The sequence below is a fragment of the Notolepis coatsorum genome, assembly GCF_963971535.1.
Source record: "Notolepis coatsorum genome assembly, chromosome: 12".
Taxonomy (NCBI): domain Eukaryota; kingdom Metazoa; phylum Chordata; class Actinopteri; order Aulopiformes; family Paralepididae; genus Notolepis; species Notolepis coatsorum.
In genome coordinates this window covers 28,567,777-28,586,071 of record NC_140176.1, presented here as the reverse complement: position 1 = coordinate 28,586,071, position 18,295 = coordinate 28,567,777, and the positions used below count along the sequence as shown (strand labels likewise).

At 43.6% G+C, this 18,295-nt stretch overlaps 1 protein-coding gene across 1 annotated transcript in view; it reads right to left on the bottom strand.

Annotated features, from left to right (window-relative positions):
• Window positions 1–18,295, bottom strand: part of nrap (nebulin-related anchoring protein) — a gene marked incomplete at both ends in the record, with an annotated part of 82,600 nt that overhangs the window by 54,314 nt on the left and 9,991 nt on the right. Inside the window, 9 exons of the mRNA XM_084325788.1 lie at window positions 461–577; window positions 3,328–3,435; window positions 4,054–4,161; window positions 9,963–10,070; window positions 10,981–11,085; window positions 12,133–12,240; window positions 12,393–12,500; window positions 14,465–14,569; window positions 17,559–17,646. Of these exons, the coding sequence (XP_084181914.1) occupies window positions 461–577; window positions 3,328–3,435; window positions 4,054–4,161; window positions 9,963–10,070; window positions 10,981–11,085; window positions 12,133–12,240; window positions 12,393–12,500; window positions 14,465–14,569; window positions 17,559–17,646 (955 nt within the window). The remainder of the gene's footprint in view (window positions 1–460; window positions 578–3,327; window positions 3,436–4,053; window positions 4,162–9,962; window positions 10,071–10,980; window positions 11,086–12,132; window positions 12,241–12,392; window positions 12,501–14,464; window positions 14,570–17,558; window positions 17,647–18,295) is intronic.

Sequence of the window (18,295 nt, the reverse complement as noted above, 5' to 3'; positions counted from 1 at the left end):
CCCTCAGTCCTACTGTATGTTCCCACAGCCCTATGTTCCCTCAGCCCTATGTTCCCTCAGCCCTATGTTCCCTCAGCCATATGTTCCCTCAGCCATATGTTCCTAGAGCCCTATATTCCCACAGCCTGTTCCCTCAGCCCTATGTTCCCTCAGCCCTATGTTCCCTCAGCCCTATGTTCCCTCAGCCATATGTTCCTAGAGCCCTATATTCCCACAGCCTGTTCCCTCAGCCCTATATTCCCACAGCCTGTTCCCTCAGCCCTATGTTCCCTCAGCCCTATGTTCCCTCAGCCCTATGTTTCCACAGCCCTATGTTCCCTCAGCCCTATGTTCCCTCAGTCCTATGTTCCCTCAGCCCTATGTTCCCTCAGTCCTATGTTCCCTCATCAACTCTTATACCCTTGGGGTTGAAATCCTGACCCTCCCCTGTCTCTGTGAATTCCGACCCTGACTGTCTCACCTCGCTGCTAAGCTTGCTGGTTTTGCGGGCGTTCATCAGTGCCAGGTTGTCCTCTGAGGTCAGGCTTTGGAAGTGTGATGCACTCTTCGTCTTCGTCAAATCCTTCCTGTACTTCAGCTGGAGGAGAGAGAGAGAGAGAGAGGGGGAGAGAGAGAGAGAGAGAGAGAGAGAGAGAGAGAGAGAGAGAGAGAGAGAGAGAGAGAGAGAGAGAGACAGACAGGGAGAGAGACAGACAGGGAGAGAGACAGGAAAGAGAGCAAGAGATTTAAAAGGAACAGGAGGACAACATGCCTGTGTCACAGCTCAGGGCTGCATGGCTATGGGATGATGAACAGACAGAGATACATGTTTACAGAGCATGCACACACACACACAGAAGGTCTAAGTCAGTCCGAGTGGAGAGTTTGTGAGGTGACCACACAGGATTCCCAGGAGTGTCAGAATTCTTTGTCTCCGCGACGTTGAGTGAGGCGATGACAGGACCGTGGTGATGGATGAAGATGACACTTTGACACCAACACACTGTAAAACATGTCCAATGAGAGGAGTGAAGAGATTACTGTATTTATAACAGCGCTTCTCCACAAGTAGAACACAGAGGTCCTGACGGTGTAAACAAGGGTAACCGGCCCGCCACCAACAATGTGTAGCACCCAGTCTTTTTCTTCTTTTTTTTTGCCTTTCAATAATTTTCTCCCATCCCAATTTAGTCGTTATGCCAATTCCCTTCCTGGTCGTTGCGCGCATTGCCCCACTGTCGGTCTGGCGAGGGTCTAGAACTCTAGACTATCACATGATGCCCCACTGTCGGTCTAGGGAGGGTCTAGACTATCACATGCTGCCCTACTGTCAGTCTGGGGAGGGTCATACCCCACCGGCTTCCCACCCGCGAACACATTGTGTTCGTAGGGACGACCGACCAAGCCGGAGGTACCCCTGACAGCTGGATTCTAACCAAGAGTCTCTGCGGTGGTAGGCGAGTGCTTAGACCTCTACGCTACCCAGCCGCTCCAGCACCTAGTCTTGTGTGAAGCACGGGCTCAGCGGTTGGTACACCGGCACTGGCTGAGAGGCTCGGGAGAGAGCCAATTAAAAAGAAGGATGATTAGGTGGCCTTGATGTCAGAGACCTGATTGTGAATCTGGCCAGGAACGTGGAGGAACCCCTACTCTTCGTGACAGACGCCCCCGGGTTCTCGTAGTGTACACAAGTCACAGCATGTAGAACAAGAAGAACAAGGAGTTGTCGGAAAGTGTCTTTCGTTGCCGTTGACCGTAGGCTAATGGTCCGTATCCACTTCCAGTCATTGTGTAAGCTAGCTAGCGTGCCGCAGGTCTCTCTCTCACTGTACCACATGCACAGAGATGAGAAGGTACCTATCTTCTTGACTGACTCTGTACTGAACACAGAGATGAGATGGGAACCTATCTTCTTGTCTGACTCTGTACTGAACACAGAGGTGAGAAGGTACCTATCTTATTGCCTGACTCTGGGGGAAGACGGCACATAAGCGTATTTCCCAAAAAGCCAGCGTGTTCCTTTAAATACGAAGCCTAGTCAGGTGGCCACTCACGTGACCTGCGTTATTGAACATCTTGCCATGTTTATCCTTTCAGTTACAATTGGTTCCGTTCCCATCTTCATCTGGAAGATGGTTGCATGTCCAGTTTGTGCTAAATTGCAACAAACAATTTAGTCTTCCCATTCCATTCATCCCGCGATGTCTTTTAGGGGGAAACCATTCGGTTTCCAGGGTGTCTCCTCTATCCGTCCTCTGGTTTCAAAAGAATAATTAAAAACCCATATCAACCCATATTAAGAATAGACTTGGGAGAAGCGTCGTTAAGGAGCAGTGTTTTGGGTGATCATAGGGTTATGGTTATAGTTATAGCTATGGTTATGATTATGGTTATGGTTATGGTTATGGTTAGAGTTAAGGCTCTGACATCGGGCGTACTGTGAGCGGACCGGACTCTGCGCGGCATGTCCGTAGTCGTTTGAGGTTAAGCGTACCACCGGCCGCGTACCAATTTCCAAAATGTTTCGTGCCAGTTTACTACATTTCCCACAATCCTTGCGTGCTATTTACACTTTCTGTCACGGCGTCGTCCACCGGTGTCAAAATAAAGAGTCTAGGTTACCTCCGTTTCCAAGATTTAGAAATGAGAAAAGCCATTCAAACTTCTCAAGTTTCTTCAGATGATGAAAAAAAGACATGGTACAAATGTATATGAATTGGAATGTATAACGATTAGCGATAGTAAAACAGAATTTTGCGTCATCTACCTGCCAAAGTTTTACCGGACCAATCCTACCCATAAAACCATGATCCTGCCCCTCTCTCTTGGCACGGATTGAGTGTTCAGAGTAAAATGCAGATCGGTGTCACATTTAATGCAGGTCGATGTCAACCAACAGCAGCCTTTTGTGTGACACCAAGTGAGCAACGCGGAAGTCCACACAGTTAGAAAATTGGAGCTTCGTGCTTTGAGTCCGCTTTGAGTCCGCTTTGAGTCCGCTTTGAGTCTGCTTTGAGTCTGCTTTGAGTTCGCTTTGAGTATGCTTTGAGTTCGCTTTGAGTCCGCTTTGAGTCCGCTTTGAGTCTGCTTTGAGTTCGCTTTGAGTATGCTTTGAGTACGCTTTGAGTACGCTTTGAGTACGTTTTGAGTACGATTTGAGTCCTCTTTGAGTTACGCTTTGAGTCCGATTTGAGAATGCTTTGAGTCCGCTTTGAGTCCGCTTTGAGTGCGCTTTGAGTATGCTTTGAGTACGCTTTAAGGACACGCGGACCTCTGCAGAGTCCGTTCCTCGTACGTTCTGCCCGACTATGTGGGGGCCTTTAGGGTTGGGGTTGGGGGGTTACTCACGTTGCTGGCATGGTCCTGGGCCGCCTTGGCCTGCAGGTAGCCTGGGGTGATCATGGCAGGGAAGCTGCCTTTCCCTCTCTGCTGCTCATACTGCTCCGTGTAGGCAATCTGCAACACAGTGTTCATCTCATCAACCAACTGTAATCAGCATAACACAAGGACACACACATGTCCTCTGATGACATCACAGGAGGAGATATTACTCAATAACTGTCAAACTAAATGAATGTGTGCAAAACTGTTTAGAGCCTTGGGATATATGTGTGATTACAGTACAAAATAAATTGATTGACAAAATAATTGACAAAGTGCCCCTTTAATGTTACAAGAGGGACCAATAGATCATTTTGTAATTGCTTCTAGTCTATTTCTTGTTTCCTGTTTTTATTTTATTTTAATTAGCTTGTATTGTGCTGATTACTTGTTTTTATCTTTGTGTTATTCTATACATTACGTTCACTCAACGTCACTGTAAATGAGGGAAACGTCAGTGTCCCTCGAGATAAAATAAATGTTAAATGAATGAATGAAAAAATAAATACAAACAAGTCAGAGCATTTTTACCCCATTAACAGATTGATAATAGGTTCAGCCAGACCTCTCTCTGGTGCTGGTACAGTGCTGACATAGTGTGAAGAAAGGTATGGCTATCCTATGTGAGACTAACAAGTGGTGAGGGAACTTTGGAAAGGCAGCTACTGTATAGAAGCAGGACGTTGGACTCACCTGGCTGAAGTTCTCTGCATTCCCCTTGGCGTGAGCTGCCTCTGCTGCTCCGGCCTCCGAGCAGACCTTACCCCTCATCTCCTGCTGGTACACGTGACGATACTTCACCTGGGAAACGGTAGGGGAATACATTTACTCAAGTACAAGTACTGTTACTTCACCTGGGACACGGTAGGGGAATACATTTACTCAAGTACAAGTGTTGACAGAATCCGGCTATAGGGCGACAATAATGTGGTCAAGAGGCATGGTTTCTATCTTTAGCCTATAACTGGCGTGGTTTATTTATTCACATGGCATGAGCAGCAGTTCTAGAGTTCTCCTCTCACTGAGAAGCTGGGGGGGACAGAGGAAGAGTGGGAGGAGACATCTCTATTTATACTCGCCACCTGGTGGTGTTCCTGAGTGGCTCCGCCTAGAGCGCCCTCTAGTGGAAACAGTTATATATGCAGTTAGACAGTTACTAACAATCCTACACAGAACCTCTGACTTCAACACTCCCACTTAGGGTTTGTATTAGCATACTGGATAACTTCCCCGAAAAACATTTTACAAAGGAAATAATATAATCCAAAACATCAACAGAGTATGGCAGTCAATATTTACACATTAAACATGACCCTTGCAAATCCCTTCAATTTTTATTTGGAACAGGTTTCCCCATAGTGTCTGCTACCCTGTCGTCCGTTGGACAGTAAACCAGTGTCAATCTTTCTTCTCTGATGACAGATCTGATGAGATGATATTTTCTATATTGACATGTTTACATTTATGTCGACACACTGGGTTCCTAGCAATCACAATGGTTCCCTGGTTGCCCTCATAAACAACAGCCTTCATATATACACAGTGTCCATCATTTTTAAATGATGTTGACAAAACGCCCCTCATCTTCAAAAACCACCATATTTGGTATAGAGGATACATTCCAATTACCTATTACATATTAAGCAATATACTCATAATCTTATCTCCATCACTTCGAGCAGTTATTCTGGATAATACACTCCTGTATGGTCATAGCTAGAGCCATATATTCGGCTTCACAAGTTGATAGTGCCACTGTGGGCTGCTTCTTTGTTTTCCACGAAACCAGTGAGCTGTCTGTGTTCAAACTCACACAATATCCTGTGCTACTCCTTCTACATGTGGTGTCAGCTGCCCAGTCTGCATCACTGTGGGCTTTAAGTCCTAGACCCTCGCTGCTCTTTCTGAAACACAGTTGTTTATCTGCTGTACCTTTAAGATAACAAAAGACATGTTTGGCAGTAATCCAATGCTCCTCTGTGGGGTCAGCAAAATGCTGTGACAGTCTACTCACTACAAACCATCGGTCAGGGCGGGTACACATTGTTAAATAAATGAGGCTTCCCACAGCTTCTCTGTACATTTTTACATCTGTCAGTTTCTGAGCATCCTCCTGATAGTCTAGTTTTTGATCACATGGTGTTTCCCTTGATCTACATTCTTACATGTCTAAACGTTTCAGGGTCTTTCCCACATAGTTGAATCATTGAGAACATGGTAAGTCATCCACCTCTGTACTTAAACATGGAATTAAACATAGGATCCATTACAGTATTTAGACATGGACACCTCTGTACTTTAACATGGAATTAAACATAGGATCCATTTCAGTATTTAGACATGGACTCTAATCAGGTATTTAAACCTGGATTCTACTCCTCCCGTATTTAAACCTAGAGTATCATCCTCCTGCATTTAAGCAGTGTAGCCACCCTCCTTCAGTATTTAATCATTGAGTACCCTCCTTCAGCATTTAAGCAATTAGTCACCCTCCTTCAGTATTTAAACATGGAGTACCCTCCTTCAGCATTTAAGCAGTTAGTCACCCTCCTTCAGTATTTAAACATGGAGTACCCTCCTTCAGCATTTAAGCAATTTTGCTAAGAACCATACTTTGTATTTGTCGTGGCCTTCAATACCCTCCTGGATTGAACGCACCCATTTCCCTCCCACTGTCTGTCTGCCTTCTGGTAACTTGGTTGAATACACCCATTTCCCTCCCACTGTCTGTCTGCCCTCTGGTAACTTGGTCGGAGCAAAGGTGTGGTGGTCCTCTAGGGACCTCATCTCCTCATCCCTTGCTCTCCCCCATTTACTTGATTCGGGGGACAATGTGACCTCTTTAAAGGTCGGGGTTACCCCACTGACTACCCTGTAGCAGTAATCAACGGGGGTAGGTGTACTGTCAACCTCGTCACTCCCTTTCCGGGCATAGTCTGTCAGATACTTTGGGGGTTTGTGTTTCTTTGAGGGATACCTCCCACTGCTTGGGGCACTTGACGTCACCCTCGGATGCTCCTCGTCATCGCCCTCTGGGGGTGGCTGACTGTCTGCCTGCACGACCATACTAAGTACACTGGGCTGATGTGTCTCTGTTTCTACACACCTTACCCTGGAGTCCAGCTCTGGCTCCTCTGTCTGTGTCTCGCTCTCGCATGTTGCCTTTGTGACAAACTTGACTAGCATGTGTTTCTGCACTCTCCCTTTACCGGGATGATAAACTAAGAAAGCGGGGCTTCCCTTGTCGTGTCCTACAAAAAGTCCTTTTACACATATGGACTCTGGCTTTCCCCTGTCCTGCCAAATCGGTCCATTCTTGCGAGATTACACTTCTTTCCCGTCAGTGCGGTATACGGGGTGGTGCCCGAGTGTTTATTAAAGCACCTGTTTCTGGTGTAAGCGGCTTCTTGCACCGCATAATGCCATAGGCTCTTAGGTAAGTTACTATCTACTAGCTTACACCTAGCCATTTCGAAAAGGGTGCGCCATTCCCTCTCTGCCACTCCGTTCTGGTGTGGGGGATATGGACGTGACGTCTCGTGTCTTATCTTGTACCTTCTCAACAGTGATTGGAACTCTCCGTTTGTGAACTCAGTTTCGTTGTCGGACCTCAAGCATCCTACGTTACCATAAGGGGCTACGTCTGCCAGGAATTTCTCCGTGGCCTGGAGTGTGTCACTCTTTGCTTTGAGAAAGTAAACAAACACTGCCCCTGTGCACACATCTGTACGTATCTAAAGCCTCCTATGGAAACGTTGCTTACTGGGCCGCCTAGGTCCGTGTCAACTAATGCAAGTGGTACCCTTACTTTTTCTGTGGGATTTCTGTTTCTCAGTTGAGTAAACTTCCCCGTTTTGCACACTGCACAATTTTTGTCAGTTCTACGCTTTTCACCTTCAATGTGCATGCCTTCTGTCACTGCTTGCAGTTTCAGTAAATCCTCGTAATTACAATGACCCATAATCTCGTGCCATGTCTGAATATCGTGACTGGCCGTCACGCTACACATATCATTATTATCATTCGTTGTCATTACACTCCGTTTGCAGATAATATATTCTCTGGTACATCTTTATGTCAAACGTGTACCGTCAGGTTCTACAAGAAAATGTTTACCTTTATCGAAGAATACCTTGGCACCGCTTGCAGTAGCAGCTATTACAGAGAATAGTCCTTGTGGGAACGATGGTACGTAGAGAGCGTTCTTTAACGTCACCGTACGCCGGCGCCCCCTACTGTCCGTGAGGCATACCTGTGCGTCTCCTCTCTCTTGCGCCAACCCGTAGGTGCGTCTCCCGTCTGCCAGCTCCATGCTGTGCCTCTCCGGGTGGAAAGTGTCGTCAAAGTTCTTGAACCGACTCCTGTCGTTGATGACATGGGACGACGCACCTGTGTCCACGATCAGTCCCCTCCTCTGGGCCCGCTGCAGCTGGGCCGGTCCGGCGATGCACGCCGTCAGCGCCTCGAAAGCGCAGTCTTCTTGTCCCGTTATTCTCCGGGCGTCGTCTCGATCCGTCTCACGTCGACCGTCGCCGCCATCGTGTCCGCTGCCGTCATCCTATCCACAGCCGTCATCTTGTCCGTAGTCGCCATCTTGTCCGTGGCCGCCGTCTCATCCATGGCCGCCGTCTCGTCCATGGCCGCCGTCTCGTCCATGGCGTCATCTTGTCCATGCGCGTATCGCGCGCTCTGGTCGTGTTTCTTCATGCACGCTCCGTCTGTGTGCCCCGTGGATTTGCAGAAGCTACACCAGTCTTTGTGCAGTCGCTTCTCCGATGGCCTTTCTCTCCGCATCGCCAACACGCCAGTTCCGCCGTGGTCCTGGTCCTCTCCCTTGGCGTCGCTCTGGCCTTTAGCACCCTCTCTCCCGCCTCCGTGGCGGCTGGGTGGGTATCTTCTGAGGCCTCGAAGTTTCTTAACTTGGCCTTGAACTGTCCCAGCGTCATGTCCGTTGAACCGTGTGTTACCAGGAGTGTGAACGGTTTGTACAGCTCCGGTAGTCATCTCATCATCATCGCCATCATTAGCCCATCGCTTGGTGCTTCTCCTGCACTCCTCAATGGCGTTGTGATCTGCTCCGCTCTGTTGACGTATTCGGTCACAGTCTCGGTGTGCCCCTTCCTCAGGGCCGTTAGTGCTATGTCTTCCTCGCCCGATGTAATGCTCTCTCAACACCTCCAGGCTTTCTCGGCCTTTGTCTTTAGTGTCGCAGAATATCAGCCCCAAGCTGGTGTCGTCAAGCAGTGGCGCTAACTCACAGTACGCGTCTGCGTTACGCTGGTCGTCCAGGGCTTGCTCTTCCGCCGTCAGGTCTCCCGTGGGGGCTGCCAGGATCGTCTCCTTCAGTCTCGCACCGTGCATGCAGCATAGCATGCACTCTTCCCAGAGCTCGTAGTCCTCTGCTTTTCCATTGAATGAGGGCCATTTGCCCCTTCCCTTGTTTTCCATCCTCTTCGTTGATGATAGGCGTAGATTTAGCTCTTGTTGGCCTAGCGTCTAGCCACGCGGTGCTCCCGGCGCTAACCTAGCCTATACTTTAGCTAAGCTTGCTACCCTTATTATTTCGCCCCGGTGTTATCTGGGCCCATAACCTGTTGACAGAATCCGGCTATAGGGCGACAATAATGTGGTCAAGAGGCATGGTTTCTATCTTTAGCCTTTAACTGGTGTGGTTTATTTATTCACATGGCATGAGCAGCAGTTCTAGAGTTCTCCTCTCACTGAGAGGCTGGGGGAGAAAGACGAAGAGTGGGAGGAGACATCTCTATTTATACTCGCCACCTGGTGGTGTTCCTGAGTGGCTCCGCCTAGAGCACCCTCTAGTGGAAACAGTTATATATGCAGTTAGACAGTTACTAACAATCCTACACAGAACCTCTGACTTCAACAACAAGTACTGTTACTTCACCTGGGAAACGGTAGGGGAATACATTCATCAGGACTATGTATCAGGACTGTATGTATCAGGACTGTATTTAATCAGGACTCTATGTATCAGGACTGTATACTGTATCATGACTGTATGTATCAGAACTCTATGTATCAGGACTGTATACTGTATCATGACTGTATGTATCAGAACTCTATGTATCAGGACTGTATGTATCAGAACTCTATGTATCAGGACTGTATACTGTATCATGACTGTATGTATCAGAACTCTATGTATCAGGACTGTATGTATCAGAACTCTATGTATCAGGACTGTATACTGTATCAGGACTGTATTATGTATCAGGACTGTATGTATCAGAACTCTATGTATCAGGACTGTATGTATCATGACTGTATATCATGACTATGTACTGTATCAGGACTGTATGTATCATGACTGTATGTTATGTAACATGACTGTATGTACTGTATCAGGACTGTATGTACTGTATCATGACTGTATGTATCATGACGTGTGTGTGTGTGTGTGTGTGTGTGTGTGTGTGTGTGTGTGTGTGTGTGTGTGTGTGTGTGTGTGTGTGTGTGTGTGTGTGTGTGTGTGTGTGTGTGTGTGTGTGTGTGTGTGTGTGTGTGTGTGTGTGTGTGTGTGTGTGTGTGTGTGTGTGTGTGTGTGTGTGTGTGTGTGTGTGTGTGTGTGTATCACTCACATCACTAGCCATCTCCGTGGCCTTCTTTGAGATTTTGTATCCAGGGGTGATATGAGCAGGGAAGCTTCCTTTCCCCCTCTGCTGCTCATACTGCTCAGTGTAGGCGACCTAGAACAAAACAATAACATAAGCTTCTCATACTTCTCAGTGTAGACGACCTAGAACAAAACAATAACATAAGCTTCTCATACTTCTCAGTGTAGGCGACCTAGAACAAAACAATAACATAAGCTTCTCATACTTCTCAGTGTAGACGACCTAGAACAAAACAATAACATAAGCTTCTCATACTTCTCAGTGTAGGCGAACTAGAACAAAACAATAACATAAGCTTCTCATATTGCTCAGTGTAGGCGAACTAGAACAAAACAATAACATAAGCTTCTCATACTTCTCAGTGTAGGCGAACTAGAACAAAACAATAACATAAGCTTCTCATATTGCTCAGTGTAGGTGAACTAGAACAAAACAATAACATAAGCTTCTCATACTTCTCAGTGTAGGCGAACTAGAACAAAACAATAACATAAGCTTCTCATATTGCTCAGTGTAGGCGAACTAGAACAAAACAATAACATAAGCTGCTCATAAGGTAACAATTATTTAAAGTCTAAATATAGTCTATGGATATTCATATTCATTCATAAAGTAGCATTACTGCAGTAACATAATATCTAAGCTCATAATGCCGCATATCAATAACCAAACACAATAATCTGAGCAGTTTCTAATTTGCTTCATAAAGGAAAATTGCATAACGAAGCTTCTAAGAGCTGATACACTATTACACATTATACACAATTTTAGCTTTAAGTAAAATATTACCGGATTTAATACATTTTTTATAATAAGTACAATGTAAATCAGTTTTGGAATATTTCAAACTGAAGATGACATAAATATAGGCAATAAAATGTGATCTGAATATAAAAATATGAGAGAAGTATATAGTATACAGTGTAAACTATATAATTTAACTGTAAATGTTTATCTTAAAATGTGATGGTGACAGACTCACGTCGCTGTTGATCTGTCCTTGACTCTTTGCCAGCATCATCTCTGGGGTGTCGGTCACCACAGTGTACTGGGAGACACGCTCCTCATGGCCCTTCTTATACTCCACCTGTATTACGTTATTACACATGTACTGTATGACACATGTACTGTATGACATGTATTGTATGACACATGTAGTGTATGACACATGTAGTGTATAGTATGCCACATGTACTCTATGACACATGTACTGTATGACACATGTAGTGTATGACACATGTAGTGTATGCCACATGTACTGTATGACACATGTACTGTATGACACATGTACTCTATGATACCTGTAATGTATGACATGTATATGACACATAGTGTATGACACATGTATTGTATGATACCTGTAATGTATGACATGTAGTGTATGACATGTACTGTATGACACATGTACTCTTTGATACCTGTAATGTATGACATGTATTGTATGTATGACACATATAGTGTATGACAAATGTATTGTATGATACCTGTAATGTATGACATGTAGTGTATGACATGTACTGTATGACACATGTACTGTATGCCACATGTATTGTATGACACATATAGTGTATGACACTTGTATTGTATGATACCTGTAATGTATGACATGTACTGTATGGCATGTACTGTATGACACATTGTGATTACATTGTGATTGTACTGTGATTACAAATGTAACAGTACTGTTTACTGTATATCTGTATGTATGTCATAAATGTCATGATTAGATTAGATGATTAGATTAGATTCTTATATCTGTATATCTGTATGTTGTGTATGTGTAAATGTCATTATGAATTGAAAATGGGGGACCCTGATGTAAACCACACACCGACGGCGGAGGCAACCATGCAAGGTGCCAACCTGCTCATCTGGAGCAATTAGGGGTTAAGTGTCTTGCTCAAGGACACATCAACACGCTGCCCAGAAGGAGCAGGAATCGAACCGGGAACCTCCGGATTGCCAGACGACTGCTCTACCTCCCGAGCCACAGTGCCCCTGTATAGTGTATGTATAGTGTATGACACATGTACTGTATGACACATGTACTGTATGACATGTACTGTATGACATGTACTGTATGACATGTATTGTATGACACATGTACTGTTGCTCAGTCTCTCTGTTCTCTTACGTTACTGGCCAAGGTGCCGGCATTCTTGGCAACCTGGTATCCTGGTGTGATCAAGGCTGGGAAGCTTCCTTTACCTTTGGACTGCTCGTACTGCTCTGTGTACTTCACCTGTTGACAGAGGAGCCAGGACACAAACCGTCATCGATGCCAAACAAATTAATAAATTAATAAATAATTAATTAAATGACCATAGGCTACTGTACAGTGTAAATGAAGTGTAAATGAAGTGTAAATGAAGTGTGTATACAGGAGACACTCACGTCGCTGATGGTGTTCTGGTTCTGGGACACGCGCACCATCTCCTGATTGGTCACCATGCCAGAGTACCAGCTCTGCTGCTGGGAGAACTCAGACTGAGACTGGTAGGACTGTCCAAAACACAGACAAGATGTAATCCATTACTTCCCTGAACCAGTGCTACTGGAATATACTTTCAAAATGTAACATATTACTGTAGTCCTGCAACATGTAATCAGTTACTTCCCAGCCCTGACAATATAGTGGCCAGCTTCCTGTCCTCCAGCCGGTCGCATGTTGAAGACATCCATGAAACCTCAAGAGTTGTACTTTTTGTACAATAACCAATAACGTATTTTGGTTTCCACACTTTTTGATTTAAGTGTCGATATTACAGAACGTTTGTATTTAATCAATATTTTAAGTTAGACTTTTTGAATCGGAAAATAGCAATTATTTTTATATGATTTATTTTGCCAATATTGTACACATTATTGACAACCAAGACTGAAAAGTGCTATAGCAGGTAACATTCACCTAGTTTCAACTTCAACTGATTTATAAAGGAAATTGCAAGTAATCTGAAGAAAATGCAATAGTGTCAATATTTTCAGCTGTGACTGTACAACAGTCATTCATTAAAAAACACCTGTCCGTGAAGAGTTCCTGTAAATTCAGACATAACCTTTAATTCAAAGCAGCCAAAAAGAAGAGGTGGGCAGTGCTACACACAGCAGCCCCTCTCACTTAAAAAAATAGTAAATTAAGTATTTATAATCAACAGGAAAAGTTTACATATATTATTTCAAAATATTAAATTTTATCATCCCAGAATCGACGCTCAGCCCAACGATCAGCCCAAACATGACGCTTCTACTCAGCTGGCAGTGATTAGCCTAGCTAGCCCCGAGCTAGCTGCGGCCTGCTGGTACATGGTGGAAGACAAGGCTTGAGGAAGAGAACGGGGTAAGTTTGAATAAAAATGTTAACGCACACATTATTTATGTCATAATTTAATGTGTAATAGAAAAAAGAATCTTGCCCAGAAGATTAGCTAAATGCCATACACTCAAATTTTTCTAGTCCTGTGTGAGTAAAGTACAGTAAAATGCATTTGTTTGTTTCAAGTTGAAGTTCAACAAGTTGAAGTTCAACTACATGAAGAATAATAACAACAATAATGATGATAATCATACACATATTTTATATCATTGGAAAGCCCTAGTTGTTAGCTTAAAAATGGTACCAAATATGAGGTACTTTGAAATACCCATGCACTAACAAATAATCCATCACAAATCCATGAAGTTCAAGTTCAGGAAGGTTCAGATTTGGGATGAATAGGTTTAAAAAGGTTAAGAGACTGTAAACTGTTTGTTTTGGACTTTCGCAGATACAAAATGTAAATATGACTTATACAATAAGTAAATATATTACTTATGGCTATAACATAACTGTATTTTTATATATATAAAATACGGTCTCATCAGAAAAAAAAATATATTATATATTTTTTTTTCTGATGAGACCGTGTTGACATAGTACAACTCAGTGACATAGTACATCTCAGTGACACAGTACATCTCAGTGATGACATTACTTTAAAGTTTAGAGTACCTAAATTAAGCCCTCCTTCCAAGGTTCTTCTATGACGAGGGTTTGTTCACCGGGTGCACATCTATCTCACTCTCGTGTGGAGGAGCGATTAGCAAAACTATAAAGGCTTGTATCCCCCACCCAACCACCACAGAAGAAGAACGTACGCGGAAGTCTAATTCGGCCTTATGTCCGGCCCTGGCGAGAGGGTGTGGTTCATTTAGGCACTCTGCGGTACGTCAACTCCATGATGTGTCAAATACGTTACCTTTCCACTGAGATCCTGTTTAAATATGAATATATTGGATTAAACCAATAACATACGGTCAGAGTTCATGAGGAAATAAGGCAGAGAGGGATGGATTTCAGTTAAAAGGGGAATTTCGCCTCCGGAATTCTGTGGATAGAAAAGGGTTTTAGGCGTTTTCCCTTTTGGCAGGTCGGGGGGGGGGGGGCGAGCGTGGCCAGTCACTTTGCCTACGAGGGGGCGGGACCTCACCTGGCTGGCCATATGATTGGCTAGGCGAGCCTTCTCCAACTCCATGGACCGCATGTCACAGTGGAAGGTGGACATAAAGCGGTCGCCATCCTCGCGATACTTCAGCTACAGGTGCAGACAGATGGTGAGTGTTAAGCCAAGGCCAGCGCATACAGCACATACAGCACGTACAGCGCGTAAGCAAGCACATACATACATACATACATGCACATGTACACACACAAAATACATCCATTTTGATACACAGCCAATGTAATCTTGAACATTTTCATGTAAAAGGTATATATTTTGATACTCAATATCATTATATCATCAATTGATATAACAATGATTTATACTTAAAGGGGAACTATCTTATAAATGGCCTTTTCCAGTGTTTAGCATTATTTTCTAGCTATGTGGACTTATATTAATAGGATCTATGTCTCTAATTCTCAATTTGGCGCATTCTTCCAATTCTCATCTCACAATATTGTCCCTCACTCAAGTGAGTCATCTGAAATTTAGCGTATCTGTGACGTCAGAGGTTTCTCATCTGCATAATAACGCCCGCCCCATCTATGCTTGTAGCCAACTGCCAGCCACCTGTATTACTCATTAAGAGAGACCGCTTGGCCCCTGCACGTCAATGTCTCTGTAACCCTGTAGTTAACATGAATGAATAGAAGACTAACTCAGTAGTTAACATGAATGAATAGAAGACTAACTCAGTAGTTAACATGAATGAATAAAAGACTGACTCAGTAGTTAACATGAATGAATAGAAGACTGACTCAATAGTTTACATGAATGAATAGAAGACTAACTCAGTATGAATTAATAGAAAACTAACTCAGTAGTTAACATGAATGAAAAGACTAACTCAGTAGTTAACATGAATGAATAGAAGACTAACTCAGTAGTTAGTATGAATTAATAGAAGACTAACTCAGTAGTTAACATTAATTAATAGAAGACTAACTCAGTAGTTAACATGAATGAATAGAAGAATAACTCAGTAGTTAGCATGTATTTACAAGATGGAAAGCAAATCAATACAGTGCAAAAACCGCAACAGCAATGACAGCCGGGAAAAAAAACTGAGGCTCTTGCAGATTACCACTTTAAAAGTCAGATATTGCACTGATGTTGTGTCCACAGTGTCAAAAGCCCAAAGCCTGAACGCTTGAACAAACAAGCCCTTGCATCATGCTTACAATGCTAGCGATGTCCACTTTGAACCAGACAACCTGAGCTCACAAGATTAGGGGATAATATTAGTGCCGTTATTAATGTGTGTAACGTAATATGAGACCATCGAGGCGAATAGGAACCTGCCACGATGTTGAAGAGCTACTGGGGAATAATCTAGAAGTTTCACGTGTAATCTGAAACTAAGATTAGACCGGTGGGATTACATTACTGAGGTGAGGATGGACAGTGTAGTCTGGCATTGTCTTGTATAGGGGAACCACCTGAAGACCTATAGAAACATTGTTTTATAGCGTATAGCCATCGTCTGTACAGAGGCTACACAACCACATGTTCTGATACAGATTGGGCTCAGTTTGTTGGTCCAAACCTATAGAATTGTTGAAATATTGACATGTGAGAGGGTAGGGAGTTCAAGTCAACCAATAGATCAAATGTAAAAATGTAAATATAAACAAAGTAAAAGCTCTCAAGCTCCTATTAGCTAGCAGTAGCTAATGAGCTTGCAAGCCTATTGCTAAGCAAAAACTGCTGCATGGAACTCACAAATACGGTACACATATAGAGACACTGACAGACAGACCGACTGACAGACAGACAGATAGACAGACAGGAACAGGTGGAAGGGCAGAGGAGAGGAAAGGAGGTGAGTTTTTTTCTCCCCCCTGTGGTATAATTTTAACTCCCCGCTAGCGTAATGTGGACTAGCTAAACACGGGTGTCGCATCACAGGCCCAGAAATAGCCCGAGAGTTGCACTCTCCATTCCAGATCGCTGCAGTCACCACAGGCCCAGAAACTCTCCTGACAGCCAAGCATACAACCACTCCCCCTCTCTCTCTCTCTCTCTCTCTCTCTCTCTCTCTCTCTCTCTCTCTCTCTCTCTCTCTCTCTCTCCCCCCTCTCTCTCTCTATGTCTCTCTCTCTATGTCTCTCTCTCTATGTCTCTCTCTCTATGTCTCTCTCTCTCTCTCTCACAGGGGGGAACAGACCCACCTTTTACAAGCGACCCGACATGACGGATGACATGGCTCTACTTCCATGTCTTCTGCATACAATGTGTGGGTTAACAGATCTAAGTATACGTATGTGCGTGTGTGTGTGTGTGTGTTTGTGTGTGTGTGTGTGTGTGTGTGTGTGTGTGTGTGTGTGTGTGTGTGTGTGTGTGTGTGTGTGTGTGTGTGTGTGTGTGTGTGTGTGTGTGTGTGTGTGTGTGTGTGTGTGTGTGTGTGTGTGTGTGTGTGTGTGTGTGTGTGTGTGTGTGTGTGTAAAACAATACCACCAAACAAGAACATGTAGATGAACACCACCAAACAAGAACATAATATGAACACCACCAAACAAGAACATGTAGGTAAACACCACCAAACAAGAACATGTAGGCTACACCCATTAGTCACCGGTTAGCTAATCTGATCAAACATCAACAACGATCATCGACTTCTATTAGTGACTTATATTGTGTCAAACAGACTGCGGTCATGTGTTCATATCAGTGACTTTTATATTGTGTCTAACAGATTGCGGTCATGTGTTCATGTGTTATATATTTATATTTATATGTATGTGTTCATACTATAGAACTCATTTTGACACAAAGTCAACTATTAGTAGCTATATCTTTCCATACTGAAAGTATATTTTTAGTATATAGTGTGTTAAACGTATATTTATGGTATTTGCGGTACTTCTTATGTGCTTCCATGGACTAATTCAAAGCACATGTTTAGTATGATCAGACGTTAATATGCTGTAATCTAAGTACACTTTAAATTGACTTTGTTAGTGACCTCCACACGTAACCAGAGAGTGACTCGACTACAGCTGTACTTGACTTGTGTATAGTCCTGTACACAGTATATGTCCGTGTTAGAGAGGGTAGGTGTGCGGTCGTCTTTGCTTACCTCGCTGCTAGCCTTGGTTTGTCTCTTGGCGTTGATGTTGATGGGCGTCTCGTAGACACTGGTGAAGGTGTTGTTCCTGGGATTGTGTCTGGAGAGGGTTTTTGAAGCAACTCGTTCATTGATTTGATCATTATTTATCTCGAACACAACAAACGTACAAATCACAGTAAAGACAAAATGTAAACATATTAAATTAGTCCGTCTTCATCCATAGAAAAACCAACAAGGATGAGTTGGAGAAGAGGCAGAAGGAAGCACAGCTTATCTTTCTGATTTCATACAATATCATAACATTTAAAGTAAGAACAGGAGAGAGAAAAAATAACAATGAATAAAATAATGTTAAAAAACAAAAAGGTTAATATTCATGTGACATTTTTTTTGTCACCATTCTAGTGAATCTGTAAATTATAATTCTCACTTTTAGAATTTGAAAGCTGCTCTACTTTTGAACCTCTGGAATGTCAATACGGTTTATACGGTTTATAAAACTGGATCCCTGGACCAACTGAGCTAGAGAGAAATCCTCTGTTTACTCTCCACTCACTTTGCTTCAAAACCTTATTTCTGGACATACAATTAAAATTGAAAGGGGTAAACATTTCCTATACTTATCGACGACGTTGTCAAAGGGTAGAGCGAGTCTACCGATGGACAACATCATTAGTAAGAAGAAACTGGTGCTAGAGGTTAAAAAAGTACCCTTTAAAGGCCCCACAAAATCTAAATAGATGTTT